The sequence below is a fragment of the Watersipora subatra genome, chromosome 10, assembly GCF_963576615.1.
Source record: "Watersipora subatra chromosome 10, tzWatSuba1.1, whole genome shotgun sequence".
NCBI lineage: Eukaryota > Metazoa > Bryozoa > Gymnolaemata > Cheilostomatida > Watersiporidae > Watersipora > Watersipora subatra.
The window spans coordinates 52,022,002-52,041,258 of NC_088717.1; the positions used below are offsets into that span (position 1 = coordinate 52,022,002).

The 19,257-nt window shown below is 34.8% G+C and overlaps 1 protein-coding gene across 1 annotated transcript in view; it reads right to left on the minus strand.

Moving 5' to 3' along the window:
- Positions 1-4,351: 4,351 nt before the first annotated feature.
- Positions 4,352-19,257, minus strand: part of LOC137407192 (neurobeachin-like protein 1) — an 80,692-nt gene continuing 65,786 nt past the window's right edge. The window contains exons 44-52 of the mRNA XM_068093794.1: positions 18,709-18,770; positions 17,832-17,951; positions 17,658-17,741; positions 17,118-17,224; positions 16,539-16,717; positions 10,165-10,361; positions 8,439-8,606; positions 6,485-6,651; positions 4,352-5,131 (exon numbers count right to left, since the gene is read on the minus strand). Coding sequence (XP_067949895.1) covers positions 4,969-5,131; positions 6,485-6,651; positions 8,439-8,606; positions 10,165-10,361; positions 16,539-16,717; positions 17,118-17,224; positions 17,658-17,741; positions 17,832-17,951; positions 18,709-18,770 — 1,247 coding nt within the window. The 3' untranslated portion in view covers positions 4,352-4,968. The remainder of the gene's footprint in view (positions 5,132-6,484; positions 6,652-8,438; positions 8,607-10,164; positions 10,362-16,538; positions 16,718-17,117; positions 17,225-17,657; positions 17,742-17,831; positions 17,952-18,708; positions 18,771-19,257) is intronic.

Consider the following 19,257-nt stretch of genomic DNA (forward strand, 5'->3'; position numbering starts at 1 on the left):
CTTCTCTAAACTGTTATCTTGTATTCTACTAAACCTTTATCTTATATCCCAAGGGCTACTACCTTGATTGCTCCTATACTACTTCTCCATCATATAATATAAATGTCATTGTTATTTCTAATGTCTCAGCTATGACATACGCGTTCATACCAATCTCTGCCATCTCAGAATACAATTCTTCATCTTATGACCAACATGCTTACAATAGTAACAGACTCTTTCTGCTATATTCTCTACTCCTTGTCCCATATATATGACTGTAGTAAACCTAAAAGAATCGCTAACTATTTTACTGAGCAAATTATAAAATGGGTGATGATCTTACAAAGAGCCGTGAGAGAGCAACTCTATAAGCCTTTGTTTAAAATAGACTGAAGAAAAGATGATAGACGTCATTAACGGGATTTGTATAAAATTTGTACGCAATGAACATTTAACAAATTTAATTTCTACTGCTCACATGTTCGAAGGATTTATTTATGTTCATAATTGTTTATCAGAATAATCTATCTGTTCCAATCAAGCACTAGTTACTAAAGTCATTTAAGTAATATTTTTCCAATTTTGTTGTTGTTACTTTTTCTCGTGATAAAATTTTGTATTCAGTCTTTTTCTTTATTAAGATGCGTCTTACTCTTTACCAAGAATGTTATTTACTAATTAGTGTATGTAGAATTTCATCAGAGTTTAGATTATTGAACTGCAATGGCCAGTTTTTCATCAATACTAGTTTACACATCAACCGATGTGATTGCCGAGTTTGAATAAGAACGTAATGTCAAGCCATTCCGCTAAAAAGGTGGACTGTTAGATTTTGGTTTGAGACAGTCAGCTGGTGTTTTGCTCTTAAAAGAGACATAATCATTTATTCGTTGGATCAATATCATTATTTTCTCGTTATTAAAAGACTAACAGCAAGCTCAGACAAGATTACAACAAATGATATAATTTCTGATGGTTATTAGAAAACTTATCAGCAGGCTCAGACAATATTACAGCCAATAATTAGATAATAAGTGAGTTGGTTTCAGCTTCTCCCTGTTGGGTTCAGCAGGCTGTATCGTCAGCAGCTTTTGGTTCAGCGCAGATATGTTAGAAGTAAGAGTTGTTTCTACTCCACGCTTAAGTTTTCTTCTCTGTATCGCCGGTAGCTTTCGGTTCAGCGTAGATACTTTAGAAGTAAGCGTTGTCTCTACCCCACTCCTAAAAGTTTTCCTAAGGACCATTTCCTTTATATTTATCCTCAATATAATTTGTACTACTCTTTCTTTAGAAAATACTCATTTTTAAATCAGACTCATTACCACTGTTTTTTTTATCATTGTGCATTGCTACTTTTTAGTCAACTAACTAACTCCATTTTGATTTCTTTTCTAGATGAATCTCCATTTTTTTTGCTCCTAAAATTCTTATTAACTTTATTGCCATATCATCGGCTTTCGACATCAGAGTTCACATGTTCCAGTTTAAATACTCTAATCACTTCTCCATCTCTCAAAATATTAACTGGCATAACTAAAGCAAATCTCATTTATCTCCATTATTTTCAACTTCAGCTTTTCTACTCAAAGTTTCACAATTTTGCCAACATTCTTTATCAATTTCAAATGCCACCTACTTTACATTAAACAATTTGTATCCTTTTAAAAACACACTTGCTTTTCTATCATAATGAATTTTTAAAACATTCATTGCTTGTTGATTGGTAAAACCTACATCATCTAAATCAAGCCCTACCCATGTGTCTAATAGCCTTCAACAATGTCTCTAACTTGGCTCTATCATCATTGACTGGCACCCAAACCTTTATAGCTTATTCTATAAACACACTTTTAAAACATAAATTTCTCTCCTCAGCAAATATTTTCTACAAGTCATCTCGACAATCACCCAATAAAAGTTTTGGACAATCCCTGCTACTCGCTATACTTATGCTATACACACAATTCATTTGATATTTCTTCATGATAAATCACCTGCTTAGTAAATCAATATAAATAACCACCTACTCAGCAAACAAACATTGCATTACTATCAATAAACAAGTTAATAATATATGAGAGCGAATGATTCTTATTGGTAGATACTGAATTAAATAAAAACATTGATAGCTACTTTATGCTCAATGTTCTATAATCAATGGCTCACTCAAACTGAAGTAAATAAACATCAGAAAGATTAGAGTTTAGATCTTGGTAGTAGCAACAGAGTTAATTTTTTGATGGCGATGCTACATTAGCGCAAAATACTATAATGATACTTGCTGTGCTACCCGGCGTTGCCTGGGTAATAAAAAGTCTTTGGACAGAAATTGATTTGTGTTTAACATATAACAGCATTTCCCATTCTAACTTTCAAATTACCTATCATGAGAGAAGTGTTTTGTGCAGTTGAAATAGATGAGGAGAAAAATAAAAACAACTGTTAAGGTTTTAAACTTTGTCAAACAACTGTAACTTTCAAGCTGTTAGTCAGACACATTGCCAATGGAATATTCTAGTAAGCTGCTTAATAAGGTAGGCTTCAAATGACGGTAAGCCATGACTTTGCGTCTGCATTGTTGTCCAACTACAACTATTCTAATAATTGCTATAGCCAGACAATCAAACCTAAAATGCACATACGAACATACTTTGAGATATATATATATATATAGATGTACACTTGATTAAACATATTTATGTGGTCTTCAGTACTAAAAGTTTAGCAAACTAGTTTAAATTTAAAGTTGGCTGAGAAGTTCATTTAATAACTATAAGGTTTACTTCGCAACGCAGCCTAAAAAAATTTGTCTTTACAAAAATAAACACTTGCTGAAGGTTTACGCATTTGGAAGTGTCAAACTTACCAATAATATAAAGTTGCTCAAAAGTTTTTTATAACTACTGAACAAAGTTTTTACTGTCTGATATTTATTTGATACACTATTTTTTATTGCTTGGTATTAACTGTAGACTAGAGTTGTCACAACCTGATACTAACTTACACTAACTTAGAGGTTGTTTAGCAATAATAAGGCGGTATATACGGTCAAAGGTACAATCAGCAAATACCACCCCCTCTGCCTTCACTTAGGCATGCTAGAATAGGAAAATAATCTTATAATAAAATTACCGGCTTTTTGTTGTCAGCAATGGCTTGCACATAAAATTTGTGCAGCTGTTTGCAACGCAGTTTGTTTAAATTAGTCATAGTCTTATGCAATTATAAACTCTCCAGAAGAAGACAACTCATTAAAAACTTTGATCAATGATATATTGAAGCCAGTAACTTTCTATGGTTTTGCTAATTGATGCATGGAAAGTGATTTTGCAAAATTACCACTTTTTTATTTCAAGTACAGCAAACCTAAGTTAAGCGATAATGCAAGGTTGCTCTCAGAGTAAAGAGGCATGTCAGACCAGATATGGTTTTCTGAACTTGAACAGTTGTTATATCCTCTCCTATAATTCACTTTGTCACTTTAAAAAAAATTTAGCAGTGTTCTATTCTTGTGAAGATATTTTTGATGAAAACTAATATTTATACAGTTTACATGTAGAGTAGCTGATCTCCTACACATCAGGCTCTTAAAGGCGCTGGTAACAATAGATGGTGCCTTAAAGGTGAACTTACACAGCATTCTAGTAGATTTTATCAGAAATTGTCGGTATTTTGATCTGACTGAGAAGTGAGTGTTTTAATTGCCATCGAGTTTTGTTGATTTTAATCTTGAAACATCTTGGCAGTTAGACCACCTCAAACATAAAAAACAATTCCAAATGATAAAAAATACCGAAACTTTCTGACGAAATCTACAAAAGGTTTGGATAAGTTTGTTGTTAAAGAATGCCAAGTCTTCCAAACAGGGATGGAATAAGCAATTATAATTTAGTCATAAATAAATTTTATGAAATAAATTAAAATCATTTAGCAAGGTGATGCATATTATGGCAGTTATTTTTATATTTAATAAAGATGCAAAAATTTAAAGTAGCCTAATATTTCTAAGTTCACAATAAAACAACTTGCTCAAAGTAATTCCATTTGTTGACGTGTTTTCCATTGAATTATTCAGTGTCTAGAAAATTTCTTAAAGTTGCAAAATTTCTAAAAATAACTTTGAAACTATTATGGTAACGCAAATTTTGAATACAACTGAAACTTCTTATATGTGCATGTTTTAGATGTTGAATTAGTTGAATCTACGACTTTTGCTATATAGGAAGTCGGTAGAAAAGTCTTATATCTGTGTATTTATTATTTTATGTGATGTCTATGTATATGTAGTAATTTACACTGTGTATATGATGCTGTCACAGTATTGGCAGACATACTCTGTATGACTCAGGTAAAATGAAAAGCTATGAGATGAACTTAGAAAGAGTTTATTAGACATTTCGTATATAATACTGTAGCATATGATAAAAGAGAAAACAATGAAAATGTTTAATATATGTAAGTCTATGACATGTAGTAAGAGATTCCATAACAAAGGCTGAGTAGAATATTCTGTCATGAATAAGATAAAGGCCAAAACACATGCTCAATCTATCACTAGGACAGAGGTGATGGCACACGCTAGAGTTCATATTTACTGAAAGAGTGCCTTAACTATAAAAATGCAGAAAAGCCTAAAATTATATGGAAGATATATAAGCAAATTTTAAATCAATACAAAAACGCTTTATATAGTCATATAAAATATAAGCATGAGCATACGTGCTAAGCAATAGATATTATCAATGGTTAAACAGTTGCTGTCGGTTAAAACATATAAACACTTAACAAATAGACAGAATAAAGAACTATAATGAGTAAAATAAATATTAGTAATAAAAGTAATAAATACATCCTATTGTGTAAAGTATGAAGCCAGAAACATGTTATTGTTTTGCAAACAGAGTTAATCATGAGGTAATATAATAATCTCTTTAGTAGATAAAACATTTTTATGCATTTCTTGTATATAACCTGTGTGAGAAGAAATTAGGTTCTCTCTTCCAAAAGAGAAGGACCAAAGACAACTATTAGACCTGGGGTACCTTCCAAACCAACGAGAATGTGTGAATATTGTCTTTGGGAGGCTGTGTATGCTGCGGTCAGGCATTGAATTGGCCAGTTCATTCGTCGTTTATCTATCGTCCTCAGCCTTTAAAACAATTTGAAGTAAGTTAATACAAATATAACTCTAATATTTTTAATAACTATGAAAGAGGATAGACTAGCTTTGCTATCACTACCACTGTTGAACAATTTTATTTTTGGTGTTTGTGCAAATCATTTTGAACGTCTTAATAGTAATCCTGACCATCTGCTGAATCACATAATTGTTTTTAATAATCTGAAGAGGTCTTCCTACGTAACAGGTACATACCCCATTCACCACCCTGAGATGACACATTCTCAGAAGAAATTAGGGGCTTTCTCAGGTTTTTAATGAATTTTTTAACAATGGCAACATCTATACATAATTTAGTGAGTGAGCTCAACTGTTTCAATACTGATAACCATATAAATATTTTATTATACGCGTTGGTATGGCAATGAAATAAATTTTACTGTTTCTACCTCTTTACTTCTAAGTCGACTTTACAGAAAGCATATAATAGTAAATACAATTACACATACTGATTAGATGACAGCCTGACTAACATATGGTATTTTCAAATCCAAATTAGGAAAATGATGTTTATACTGTTTAGAATATGTAAACTTTCTCAATGGATTCATTTAAAAATACATTTTTAATTTAATATTAAAGTAAAAAAGAATCAACGCCTATTGGTTTTTTTAATTTTTTTTTGCATACCTTGGTTTGCTATCACTTTCTCTTTTAATAAAATTATAAATTATGATTACAGCTCAGTCATTTCTATAGCTCGACAAAAAGCAGGCTTTGGGCAAACATATATGAATAAATTATGAGTTGAAATGGTAGAAGCTGCAAGGAACTGAAATAGTTTTCAACATACAAGTAAATAGAATAAACTAACAAAGCAGTAATTACACCGAAATGATATCAATTAGCATTAAGCCCTGTGTTATCAGAAATTTGATTTCTTTTCAATCAAATATCTGACAGGTAGATGTTTGAGAGACCGGTTTCAGGAACGAGAAACAGTTTTAAAACCAAATGTTTTTGGTGACCTGGTGGAAATTTGAGCACATGCGTACAAAGTTTAGATCAAAATGGGCAAAAGAATGTCTAAATATGTTGCATGTACACTGACTAACAGCCACCCATGCAACAATACACACACTCAAAAACACACACAACCATGCACACGCCAGCGCATTTTTTACTGAAATGTTTTTTTTCTTTTTAAGAAATGCCAACTCAGCCAACTTCTACACTTAAAGCAAATGTGTGCACATGCATGCAATTGCAAGGTAAAACTAGTAAGACGTATTGTGTGCCACAAAGGTTTTTATTTGAATTTGGGACTTATGCACACAATGAATTATATGGTTAAATTATTCTAAAATTTGTCTGTTTGGGTACCTGTGTATTTTTCTGACATAAAGATTTCCTTGAGACGTGCCGTATAACAGGTAGTCTTGCAGTGGAAGAAGTTGAGTTGTAATCTGATAAGGGTCATTTGGAGTGCCTATTTGAAGTTGGTCTAGAAGCTGGCCATTTATCGAATATCGCCAAAGATACCTGACGACCTGGAAATAAATAACTTTATGATATTAATTTCTGAAATGGTAACTTGGCAGTCCAGGGTGTCAGGAGAGATCCGTAGTTGTGTAAATAAAACACAGAGAATAAGTCTACTCATGATATTTATAAAACACAAGAGGCAAATGATTTGTGTAGGGGTTAGTGTGTTGGATGTCCAAGCCAATAACAACGAGTTTGATTATTGTATGTAACAATCTTTTCTCACAACATCTACTCTTGGCTTCGGATAGACAAACAAACGCAGCTTTCAATATCATACAAATGAGCTGAATGCCTAGTAAAGTTTTAGGGATCATAAAACTTTTTTTCTTGCACAAAAAATTATTTTCAATCAATATATGCAGCATCTACCGTTTCAACTTTTAAATAAAGGTGTTTGTTTATTGCTGTGTATGTTTGGCAAACTTATAATTATAATATTTAAAATCTTGAAGCATAGCTAGAACGGATTGTTGAAAAACTTTAATTTTTATGTTGAAAATTTGTTTTATATTTAAAACAGCTTATAAACAGTGGCAGTTAATGTAGTTGCCATTGGCTAAGTTTTTTACACAATGGATTTGAGTAACTTAAGCTAGTAATTTAAGCTAGTCTAGATCTTTACTATCATAGAAGCCATGTTTATCCTTCTGGTGAGAAATAAGATTGCATCTTACACAAATCAAACCTGTAAATTTAGTGAAAGCACAGGTGTGAAGCCAAGCCTACTATAGCAGTAAGCCTAGCAGGCCACTTGCTACAGCTTAAAACAATTGTTCTTATAATAGTTACGAATCACGATTTTTCACATGGCCATGATTTTTAAGAGGGCTATTTTTAGTGTCAAAGTTAATTATTTCATAGTATGGCAAGGTGATTGCATGACGTAGTGGTTAGCATATCTGTTTTCAGAGCTAGCGTCTCTGAGTTCAACACTAGAAGCAGCTTTTGTTGCTATATCGTTATTGCTATAACTGGGCTTACGAGGACAGAAACCTAGACACAAACAATTAAATTTATGCATAGACCAGTAGGCTTGGTCGTCCTATGCACTGTGAGAGATTGTAATGAGAAATTAGTAGGTGCATAATTAATTCGTGGTTTGACAAGGTGACTGAAAGGTATATTGGTTAGTGTTCCAGTCTGTAATGGGGAGTAGCTGAGTTAAATTCCAGGGTGAGGTAATTTTTTGCCACCTTTTTAGCATGTACTTGGACAGACAGACAGGTACACAAATTTTTATAATAGTAAAAATTAAATGTACTTTTGCAATAAAGGCCCAATTTTACACCTGACTAAAATGATATCACAATTTTAAATAACTTTCAAGTTTGAATAACTTTGCTATGAATAAGGACTAATATGATTGACTATAAAGCGAGAAAAACTAAAATGAATTTCATGAACTTCAGTTGGTAACTTGCAAATTTTACTATAATAAGATACGCATCCGTTGGAAGCTACGATAAGAGCTTTTGGAAAAAAACAATTGCCTTGCACAGGGTTTCAATTTGAATATCTCAGATTTGCAGCAAAACACAGTACCAAATGCTCCATCAGACTATGTCATGGAATAATTGTGCACACAACTATTACATATGATAATCTCTTAGCGCACAAGGCTGCCAGCATACTAATAAAAATAATGAGCTGCCAGGAACAGCAGGTGTAACTATATAGCCACAAACTTTTCTAATTTTTATTGCAACTCCTTTTTGGATTCGAGTTATTTGTTTGATATTTACTGATATTTTTGTTAAGCAGATCAGGATTGGTAACTGCTTTGACTTACATTCTCAATAGAGCTAACACTTGTTTCCTCAGTGTAGAACAAAATATCTCCGAAGCTGGACGTGGATATCTGTCTAACTACTAGTTGGGAGTGCTCCAACTCTCTGTTAACAGATATTCTCCTCAGAAGCAGGCCTTTTCCAATTGTATGAATGTTTACAGTCCCATCCTGGCAAACATGAAAATATCACAGTTTCACATCAAAAACCAATTTACATCCTATATCTCTAGCCCAGTGTACTTGTTTTTATCAACAAACTGAAAAAAGAGGTAAGATTATTGGATAAGATATTGGGCCACAGCTAGTACATTGTTACTTGAGTCGCAGTAATGCTAACAGTATTCCTGCTGATAATATTGTAAGTAATTATTTGGCACTGATTTTATTGCACTAATTGTCTTGCACTGATAATATTGACTTGATTGCTTTGCCCCTGACTGCATTGTGCTGATAACCTTGAGAAGATAGCATTGTAAGTGATTATTTAGCCCAGATGGTGTTTTACTAAAGACATTACACTGATAGTAAAGTAGAGATTGCTTTGCCCTCTCTGTATTGCTTTTATAGTATTGCACAGGTAATATTGCACTGACAGTAGTGCATTTAAACAATTTTGCTGGCTACCATATGCTGTGATAATATTCTATTGATAATAATACAGTGCCAACACTGCAAGAAGATTATTACATTGATAATATTACAATAAAATCAGCAATGCATTGATGTCAATGCACTGAGAGTATTGCGTTGATTGCGTTGATTGCGTTACACTGCAATCAATGCACTGTTATCAGTACAGGTATTCTACTGCATGATTTTTATTACACTAAAATCAATCTACTGATACCAATGCACTGATAGTATTGCATTAATTTTAACACACTGAGAGTAATGTAATGATGTCAATACACAGTGAGTACCACACTGATCACACTACACTGAGAAAACTGCACTGATACTAAAACACAGATAGTATCGCAGTGATTGTATTATAATTAAGCAATGCACCAATACCAATACGCTGAGAGTACGGCATTGAGCCACATATATCAATCCGCTGAAAGCGGTGCATTGATTGTGTTACAATAAAAGCACTGCACTGATGCCAGACCACTAATACCACCGCACTGATATTATTGCATTGATCATATTATACTGATACTAATGCACTGATACCAATACATTGGCAGCATTGTATCAATTGTATTACTCTGAAAGTAATGCACTGATACCAATACATTAAGAGTATTGTATCAATTATATTACCCTGAAAGTAATGCACTGCTACCAATACACTATTAGAATACGCATAGTGCATAGAGCACTGCACTCATATTGATTTGTTCCACAAGTGCATTACATATGCTGATTATTATAGCACTCATTAAATTCAGATCTAACTTTTGAGAGTAGAAAAACTTCTACTACAAGGCTGTCAGATGCAAAAAGATTTTTGCCTCTGACAGACTTGAAGTATACCTATTTTAAACTCGCAACACTGTGTGTGTGATTTTAAAATAGCTATTTAGTTGGTTTGCTTCAAGTCTTAAAAACAGCTTCTGCTTAATAAATCAATAAATCATATTCGATGTACTTTAAAAAGAGCGAACCACCATCTGCCCTATGTATATAATTCCCTTTATTTTTGGAAATCATTTTTGTAAATATCTGCAATGCAAAAGTTCATTTTAGAAAATAATATTTTACAAGTGTAGTAAATGAAAACCTTGGATCCGGAAATTGCCATGTCATACTCGGTGCTGATTGACACACATGTCACTTCATCATCATGTCTGTAAAGGCACTGGAATGGTTTACTCCTGTCATTCAGGTCTGCAGTCCGCCAAATTTTGCAAGATGTGTCAGCAGACCCTGTCATTAGAAGATCTCCACTTGCATCCAGATGTAAGCATGAGACAACTCCTACAAAGACCAAACAAAGAAAATACTTTCTAGGTACAATTTTTTAAAATTGAATTCAATAGAACACTTTAGCTATTTTTGTTCACTGGTTATTGCATATTATCCAGGAATATAGACTTGTAAACTTTATGCAGTGGACTTATAAAAAAAGTGATGTTTGTTTATGAAAAAAGTTAGCGTTTAGCAATGTGGCAAATCTTTTCTTTTCAAAACGCCAATAATGTATCAAAGTTATAAGTTTTACTGTTTAAACGTACAGTAATTGGGACTATCAGTAACTTGGGACTAAGAGCCTTTCTGGTTAAAAAGAACTAGCTTGTGGTAAGTACGTGTGGCATGCAAATATAATTGTGTATACTTGAAGCTGAACAACAAAAAAAGTGCCCCATTTAAATATTTTGAGTATACATGTGCAGTAGACACTCATATAACATATGCCTCCCATAAAATAAATTCCAGATAATATAAAAAGAATTTTGCAAGGGTTTTGCTTTGTATACTTGTTATGTGAACAATTGTTATTGTGTGTGATAATCACTATTTCATTGTATATTACAACAGTTACGGCAAACATATTATAATAATCATTTTTCCTGTTTTCTGTATCCGGCCTTTGACCATTTTGACTAAAATAAAATACCCGCTGTTATGGCTAAATCAAATAATATATTGATTCTTGCTATTAAACATAATACAGACATATCAGTACTGTACTACATCAAAAATTTCATATGACGTACAGTGTCAAGCCGGAGCAAGTTTTCAAATTGATTTGAATGGTAACATATCTCGCCACACTTGTGAGCAAAAAATGACGTACGTTTATCATTTTATCTATTACACATACAACTTCCAGGAAATTTTAGATTGTCGTGATACATGTAGATCCTCAAATATGTCAACAAAACAGAAAATAGGTAGTGGGGTGATTAGTCATAAATATTTAAAGGCGATCGATTGACGCATGTGCTACAAAGTCGATCTTTCAATCTGAAAGTTGTGCTATATTCGTGTTATGTTACACTGCATTGTAAAATACTAGGAGTTGTGTACCGCCGGGTTTTGTGTTAAAAGACGTCAAATAAATATAGACAGTTGCGCTCGTTACAACGGCAATGGCTACTTCTTTATTATCAGTGTTCACGAGCAGAATAAATAATCTCCTACCATCTAACTAGTAACAACTACACATGGTGGCAGCGGTGTTTGTATCATGTCTGACAAAGAGGGGAAGCCGGTGATGCCGATGAACAAACGGTGGAGCCATTAAGAGTGCATTATTCCGCACCCAAGCTGTACCCACCTGACAAATTTGACTTTGACGAACCTGCCGGTTGGACGAGATGGTATAGTAGATGGAGGAGGTATAGAGAAGCGAGCGGTTTGAATACAAGACCTCAGCGTGAACAGATTAACACTCTTATTTATATGTTAGGGGAGCAAGCAGAGAATGTAGTGCTTAGCCGTGAAATAGAAGAAACTGACTACAATTCTGTGATCAATGCATTCAATGAATACTTTGGAGTTAAGAGAAATCTCATTGTTGAGAGAGCTAAATTCAACAAACTGACACAAGGTAGTGATTCTATAGATGTGTTTATTTACAATATGTATCGCCAAGAAGAGTTTTGTGACTATAGAGATCTACAGGAAGAGCTAATACGTGACAGATTAGTAGTGGGCGTTACTGAAGACAAGTTGAGTGAAAAACTACAAGTCGATGTAGATCTGACGCTAGATGACACAGTGATGATAGCTAGACGCTTCGAATCAGCTAAACAAGCACAGTCAGTAGTCAGGGGATCAGCTGTAAATGTACATGCCAACAGATTCAGTTCACGACAGCCACAACATAGCCGAAAGAATGACACATCTAGCTCAAACCGAAACTCGTACTTAAAAGGACACAAATCATCAAATACTGGTAATGTTAGACACAGGCCGACAACCCAAGGACACACCAATAGCTTTGACAACACTTCTGCAAATAATAGGGTTGCCTCATCTATCCCTAAAGACCGATGTAAACGCTGTGGAAAAGCCCCACATTCTAGAGACTCCTGCCCAGCATTGAGATCTACTTGTACTGCATGTGGCAAGAAAGGCCATTGGAAGCAAATGTGCTTCTCTGGATTATCTGTGACTGAAGTCGATCTGTTTACTGGAGAAATCAAGAACAGCGATAGAAATGGTAGCAAACCATGGATGGTCAAACTAGCCATTGACATACAGGGACATACCAATACAGCAACATTTAAACTAGATTCTGGTGCTGCAGCAACTGTGTGTGGATCAAATGCTATATCCGCTCCATTCAGCCTGGTACTAAGAGACTAAAAGGTCCTGGTAACTTAGAAATACCTTGTATTGGTCAAACTGATGCAATTCTTACACATAGTAACAAATCTATATTAGAAACAATTTACGTTGTGCGTAATCAAGATGTGAACCTATTGAGCAAATTTGCATGTCAAAGTCTTGGTTTGCTTGCCTGTAATGTTGATAATGTTGATGATTTTGCGAATGGTGTTGATAATTTTGTTGATAAAAGACTTTTTCAGGGTCTAGGAGCTGTAAAGACTGAATGTGAGATCAGACTGACTGATGATGCCAAGCTGTACAGTATATTCATGCCACGAGCCGTACCCTTTCCATTACTTGACAAAACTAAGTTGGAGCGTATGAAATCTTTAGGCGTTATTGTAGAAGCGAAACAGCCTACGGAATGGTGTGCACCGATGGTCATTGTACCTAAACAGGACAGTGTTCGTATCTTTACAGACTTTACACAGCTAAATAAGTACGTACGACGTGAAGTTTTTCCCATGGCAACCGTCGAGGACAGTCTGTCAAAACTTAATGGTGGTCACATATTTTCAAAACTAGATGCCAACTGCGGATTTTGGCAAATACCATTGTCTGCCAAATCCCAACATCTCACCACTTTCTTGACACCATTTGGATGTTTCTACTACCATAAATTGTCATTTGGACTAAAATCAGCTCCAAAGATATTCTGCAGAGAAATGACAAAAATATTAGAAGGTATCGCAGGTGTCATAGTACATATGGATGATGTATTAGTGATGGGTAATGACGAAAGAGAGCATAACTCCCGTTTATCGCAAGTGCTACGCCGCATGCACGACGCTGGTCTAACGTTAAATCATGCCAAGTGTGCTCTAAAGAAAACGTCAGTAGAGTATTTAGGGTATCGCATTGACGCTAGTGGTATACACGCAAGTGAAAGAATATCTGCATTGCTTGACTTTCCGACACCAACGTGTGTACGTGATTTTAGGAGCTTCCTAGGCATAGTCAACCAATATGGCAAATTTAGTTCTGCTGTAGCGCATATCAGCCAACCACTCCGAGAGCTCTTGTGCAAAAAGAGTTGTTGGATATGGAATGATTCCCAGCAAAAAGCGTTTGATCGTCTCAAAGAGGAGTTTAAATCTACACCGATTCTTGCCCCATTTGACCCAAATAAAGAGACATATTTGTCAACGAATGCGTCCGACTATGGGTTAGGAGCTGTCTTGAGTCAGAAACAGTCAGATGGCACCCGTCGACTAGCAGCTGCGGCAAGCCGATCTCTGTCCGAAACTGAACGTAAATATGCCGTAATAGAGAAGGAGACATTGGGAGTTACTTGGGCCGCAGAAAGGTTTGCTCGATATATCATTGGTATACTTGACCTTACTATAGAGACCGACCACAAACCTTTAGTGTCACTGCTTGGAGATCAGGAAATCAGTAAACTGCCAGCTCGAATACAACGATTCAGGCTAAGACTAATACGTTTCAAATACCAAATAAAGCATATTCCCGGTAAGGAGAATGTTTCTGCTGATGCAGTGTTGAGATACCCGTGTGCCATTCCCACAGAGAATGATACTCTATTTGTAGAAAAAGTAGACACGTATTCTCGTCAAGCTATGCTCATGCCAAACACAGATATGCATGTCGAAAAGCTTAGGCTGTCTCAAGAATCGGACGAAGTGATGTGCCAGGTCAAGAAGTATGTAAACTCTGGGTGACCACACTATTTGTCCACTATCGATTCCATAATCAAACCATACTTTGAAAGCAGAGGGTATATTACGCTGTGCAATGATTTGTTGACCTATCAAAACCGCATAATTATTCCACAAACAGAACGTCTGGAAACTTTAGCCAACCTGCATGAAGGGCATTTAAGATTAAATAAATGTACCGAGAGAGCATGTCGATGCGTTTGGTGGCCAAACATGTCACAAGAGATAGAGGAAATGATTAAAAACTGCAGGGTATGTAAAGAGACTGCTCCTGTCACTAAAGAACCTTTACTACCTACAGCCACTCCTAGCCGACTATGGCAGATAGTAGGCACCGACTTATTTTATCGCAATAGAAAGCCTTATCTACTCATGACTGACTACTACTCTCGATACCCAGAGGTAGCCCTACTACCCAATGAAAGCAGCAAAAGTGTAATCAACCAGATGAAAAGCATTTTTGCCAGGCACGGAGTACCCAAAATGGTTGTCTGATAATGGACCACAATATTCTTCACAAGATTTTAGAGACTTTGCAAAAACCTACAAGTTTCAAAGTGTGACTTCATCGCCTATGTATCCCAGAGCCAACGGTGCTGCAGAACGAATGGTTAAGACTATAAAGTCCATACTTCAGAAATCTGGAGATTTGTACCTAGGACTTCTAGCGTATCGTACATCGCCGATACATGGAGGAAGATCGCCCGCTGAGTTGCTAATGAACCTTAGTCTTCGTACACAGGTTGCTCAAATTTACTATCACACAACCAGCCAGGTAGATCACAAAGCGTTCCAGTCTGTCAATGAGGAACACAAGGTGAAAGTTAAAGAGCGACATGACCGATCACAACAGTTTAAAGAGTTGCCTATCCTACGAAAAGGTAGCTCCGTATTTGTACCTGATTTACAATGATATGGACAAGTGAAAGAGGTGTTACCTAACCGCACGTACATAGTATCTGCAGATAGCGAGATTCGCCGAAACCGAACAGCACTTATTGACTCTCCGCCCAATACTGACAATTCAATACCTGACAATCCGGATTCACATAGTTCTCTGTCAAGTTGTGCCCAAAGTATGGATAGCACGCCTACGACTTCGAGACCTCGTCGTACAATCAGACCGCCACGTCGACTGATTGAAGAATGCTAGGCATCGCCAGTCAGTCAGATTATAGCTTTTATATGTTATTCATTTTGTAGCTAGTTGCTTACAGTACTCAGTGCATTTCCCTTGCTAGTCATGTTAGTCATATCACTTTGTTACTCATGTTTGGTTTTACTCATTTCAAAGGCATTATCTGTTTTACTCATTGCTTCAAACATACTTAGAAAAGGAGATGTGCTATATTTGTGTTATGTTACACTGCATTGTAAAATACTAGGAGTTGCGTACCTCCGGGTTTTGTGTTAAAGGACGTCAAATAAATATAGACAGTTGCGCTCGTTACAACGGCAATGGCTACTTCTTTATTATCAGTGTTCATGTGCAGAATAAATAATCTCCTACTATCTAACTAGTAGCAACTACACAAAAGTTTTAAGTTGGAGTATCGTCGAAGGTAACTTTTTATTCTAACTTTGACCCCCAGATACAGATAGACTGTGAACAGGTAGGCACCAATCTTTTTATAGTGAAATGTATTTATCTTTTGCTTTATTGTAGATGTATAAAATAATTGCTAACAGCGTTATTTTCCAGAATAAACTTTGCTGTCTAGAATAAAAAACAAATCGTTGTAAGTGAACATCAAAGTTGTGCATTCCTATCAACTTGTTGTAAAACTTCTGCACTCATAGTCTATGAAACCAGTGAAATTGATCAGAAAAAAGAGAAACGTTATCAATGCCAACTAAAAATACTATTGTTACAGCACAGCTAACAAATTAAAAAGCTAGGCCTAGGCTTTCCTTTCTGTAATGCCAACAGGGTGAGTTGGAACAGATCTTGGAACAGATTAGGCCAGTTACATGTATGTTACTGTTTGTATGAAGTACAATCCCTATAACGTAAATGTTACTAGAATAGATTACTTACGCTGTAAGAGCGTCTACTGAATGCTTATGTAGGGTTGGTTCAGAAAAATTGTCTCTACAAACCATCACATCACAAATGAATAGACCATTATAAATGGCTTACCGTGGTGAGCTTGCAACCGTCTAATTCTTGTGTGGCCAACAGCAGGGTTTATTTGATGGATTCTCAGAGTACCATCCCAGTAGCCTCCGACAAAAACTTTTTCTGCATCAGCACTGACTGCCACAAGGGAGTTCTGCAGCTTTTCATTGTCACACAGTGGTTCAATTAGCTTGCAACGCCTGTGCAATGTATAAATTATGTTAACTAGTGTTTATAGACTCACCGTATTTGTAAACATGCATTCAAGTGCCAAAATATCACTAAAGCCATGCATGCACATGAGCTCTTCACTCAATATGTGTTCAAAGACTGTTGAACTAGTGTGAAAATTTTATCATGTAGGTAGCAAACTGTTAGAAATTTTGTGTCACAATCTTCTTGCATCGATGTCAGAATGTTATTATATTCATGTCAGAATGTTGTTTCACTGGAGCCATATTGGTGCTCTTGTTAGTTGTTGGGTTTGGTTGGTTGGCTGTGAGGTTTCTTCTTATACTCACAGTTGCCATAAAATCTCTTGCTATTAGTAAAACTCAAGTACACTCAGTACAGGCTTTGAAAGTGTAAAGCCTAACTCACGATGAGTCTGGAGGATATCCACACTCAAATCGAAAATCGAACACATTTCCATTCTTCACTCCCTGCCATTTGTGCAGTCCGACAAATCCCTCATCGGTAATAGTCACCTGTGAGAGAGAACCAATGCACAATGAGGAAAGCATAGATATCATAGATGAACAACATAACAAGTAAAATGCTTTGTTATTGCATAAAAAATGTGCCAAAGTTGTACTTTTTGCAAAAAAAATGCATTGAGTCATGATTGGTCTTGCCACCTTGAACACAGTAACCATCTTTATGCAATAGGCCTACACCACATTTTTGAATTAAATTTTATATCTTGTTGCCTTTTTGATTTTATACTGCAAATTTCACTAGGTTCCATCTTATCAAACTAAATTTACAAATTTCTTAATTGTTACACTATGCAAACCTAAAATGAATAATTTGAATGCAGCAAGCACTTTGTTTTGCACGCCTTTTGCTAAATTGTTTAATTATAGTTTGCTAATTATAGTTAAAATAATTATAATCAATTATAATCATGTATTCACTTACCAGGTTGTCAAAACCAACAATGGTGAAGAAGAGAGAAGCAATATTAACAGATATTAGATTGCCAGAATTTGGTTTTTCATAAACCTACAAAGCAAAAATTTCCAATTTGATTTAACATAAAATACAATTTGTAAAAACAAAATATACATCCAGTAATTTTTAGCAATTGCTTACTATTATGCTGTCGACTTTTGCGTTCGTCAAATCTCCAAAGTAGTCCAAGATGCTAAGAGGTTTTCCTCTTAAAATCTGCCTAGCATGGCAAATTTCTTTTGTCCATCTAACTGGGTGTGGCTACATAAAATACTCATGCAGATACAGAATGTAAAAAGCATATAAAAGCTAAGAATAGACTTTGTCACTCGATTTAGATAGTCTAAAACATGTACATTATACACATTATAGAATGTACATGTGTTAAAATATGTACATTATACACATTATAGAATGTACATGCATCTAAAACATGTACATTACACACATTATAGAATGTACATGTGTCTAAAACATGTAAATTATACACATTATAGAATGTAGATGTGTCTAAAACATGTACATTATACACATTATAGAATGTAAATGTGTCTAAAACATGTACATTATACACCTTAATGAATGTACATGTGTCTAAAACATGTACATAATACACCTTAATGAATGTACATGTATCTAAAACATGTACATTATACAAATTATAGAATGTGCATGTTTTACACATTAAGAGTCTGCTATGTACTAATAAAATAACAGTGATGTCAACAAAGAAGAAGCAGCACAAAATTATAACTTTAAAATAGTTTTAAGGAAACATTTTCTGCCCTTCTCAGCTGTTCATGTATTCATAAAATCTTTTAGTTTCGTCTCTTGGTAAACTCTGAGTAAAGTGTATCTGTGCATACAAATCTCAACAAGCAGTGGCTTTTATAGATAATCACACGACTACACTGGTAGCCTGGTGTGACAAGAAAGATACGTCTTAAGTCCAACATCTATGATAAGCTCTCGATGTATTTTATAAGTAATCTAAAATACAAAGAGAACAAACACATACCCTAGTTAGCAACTTGGCGGGTAACTGCAGTCTGTTCTTTTCACCAGGTCTTTCTAAAATTTCTGTTAGATAAAATAATAGAAGTTGCATAAAATACAAGACCCTAAAGTCAAAGGAATTTTGATGGTTAGCATATAATTACGCTGAATATATTAGAATTTTTCAGCAAAATGTAAATTTCTGCTCACATAATCTCACACAACATCTAAATATTACATAATTACATGTGTTTTATAGTTATATGGTAACAAATTTACTAAGCACGATGAGTTTTTTTAGGTAAACATAACACTCTTATATTCTTGAACCTCTTTCATGTAAATTTCATTTAATAAATAGATAATATATTTAAAGGTTTTGGTTTTATATTACATGAAAAATCATTTTATGTATTGTAGTGTAAAGTTGGTACAAATTTCCAAATTTTGTCTGTATAGCCAGAGCGCACATTTAATTCATGCAAAAATATATATGTAAATAAATCAGTAAAGAATTAAAAAGGAACAAGATAATGGCTTTTCAAATCACCCTCTTGTTTCAGTTGAGATC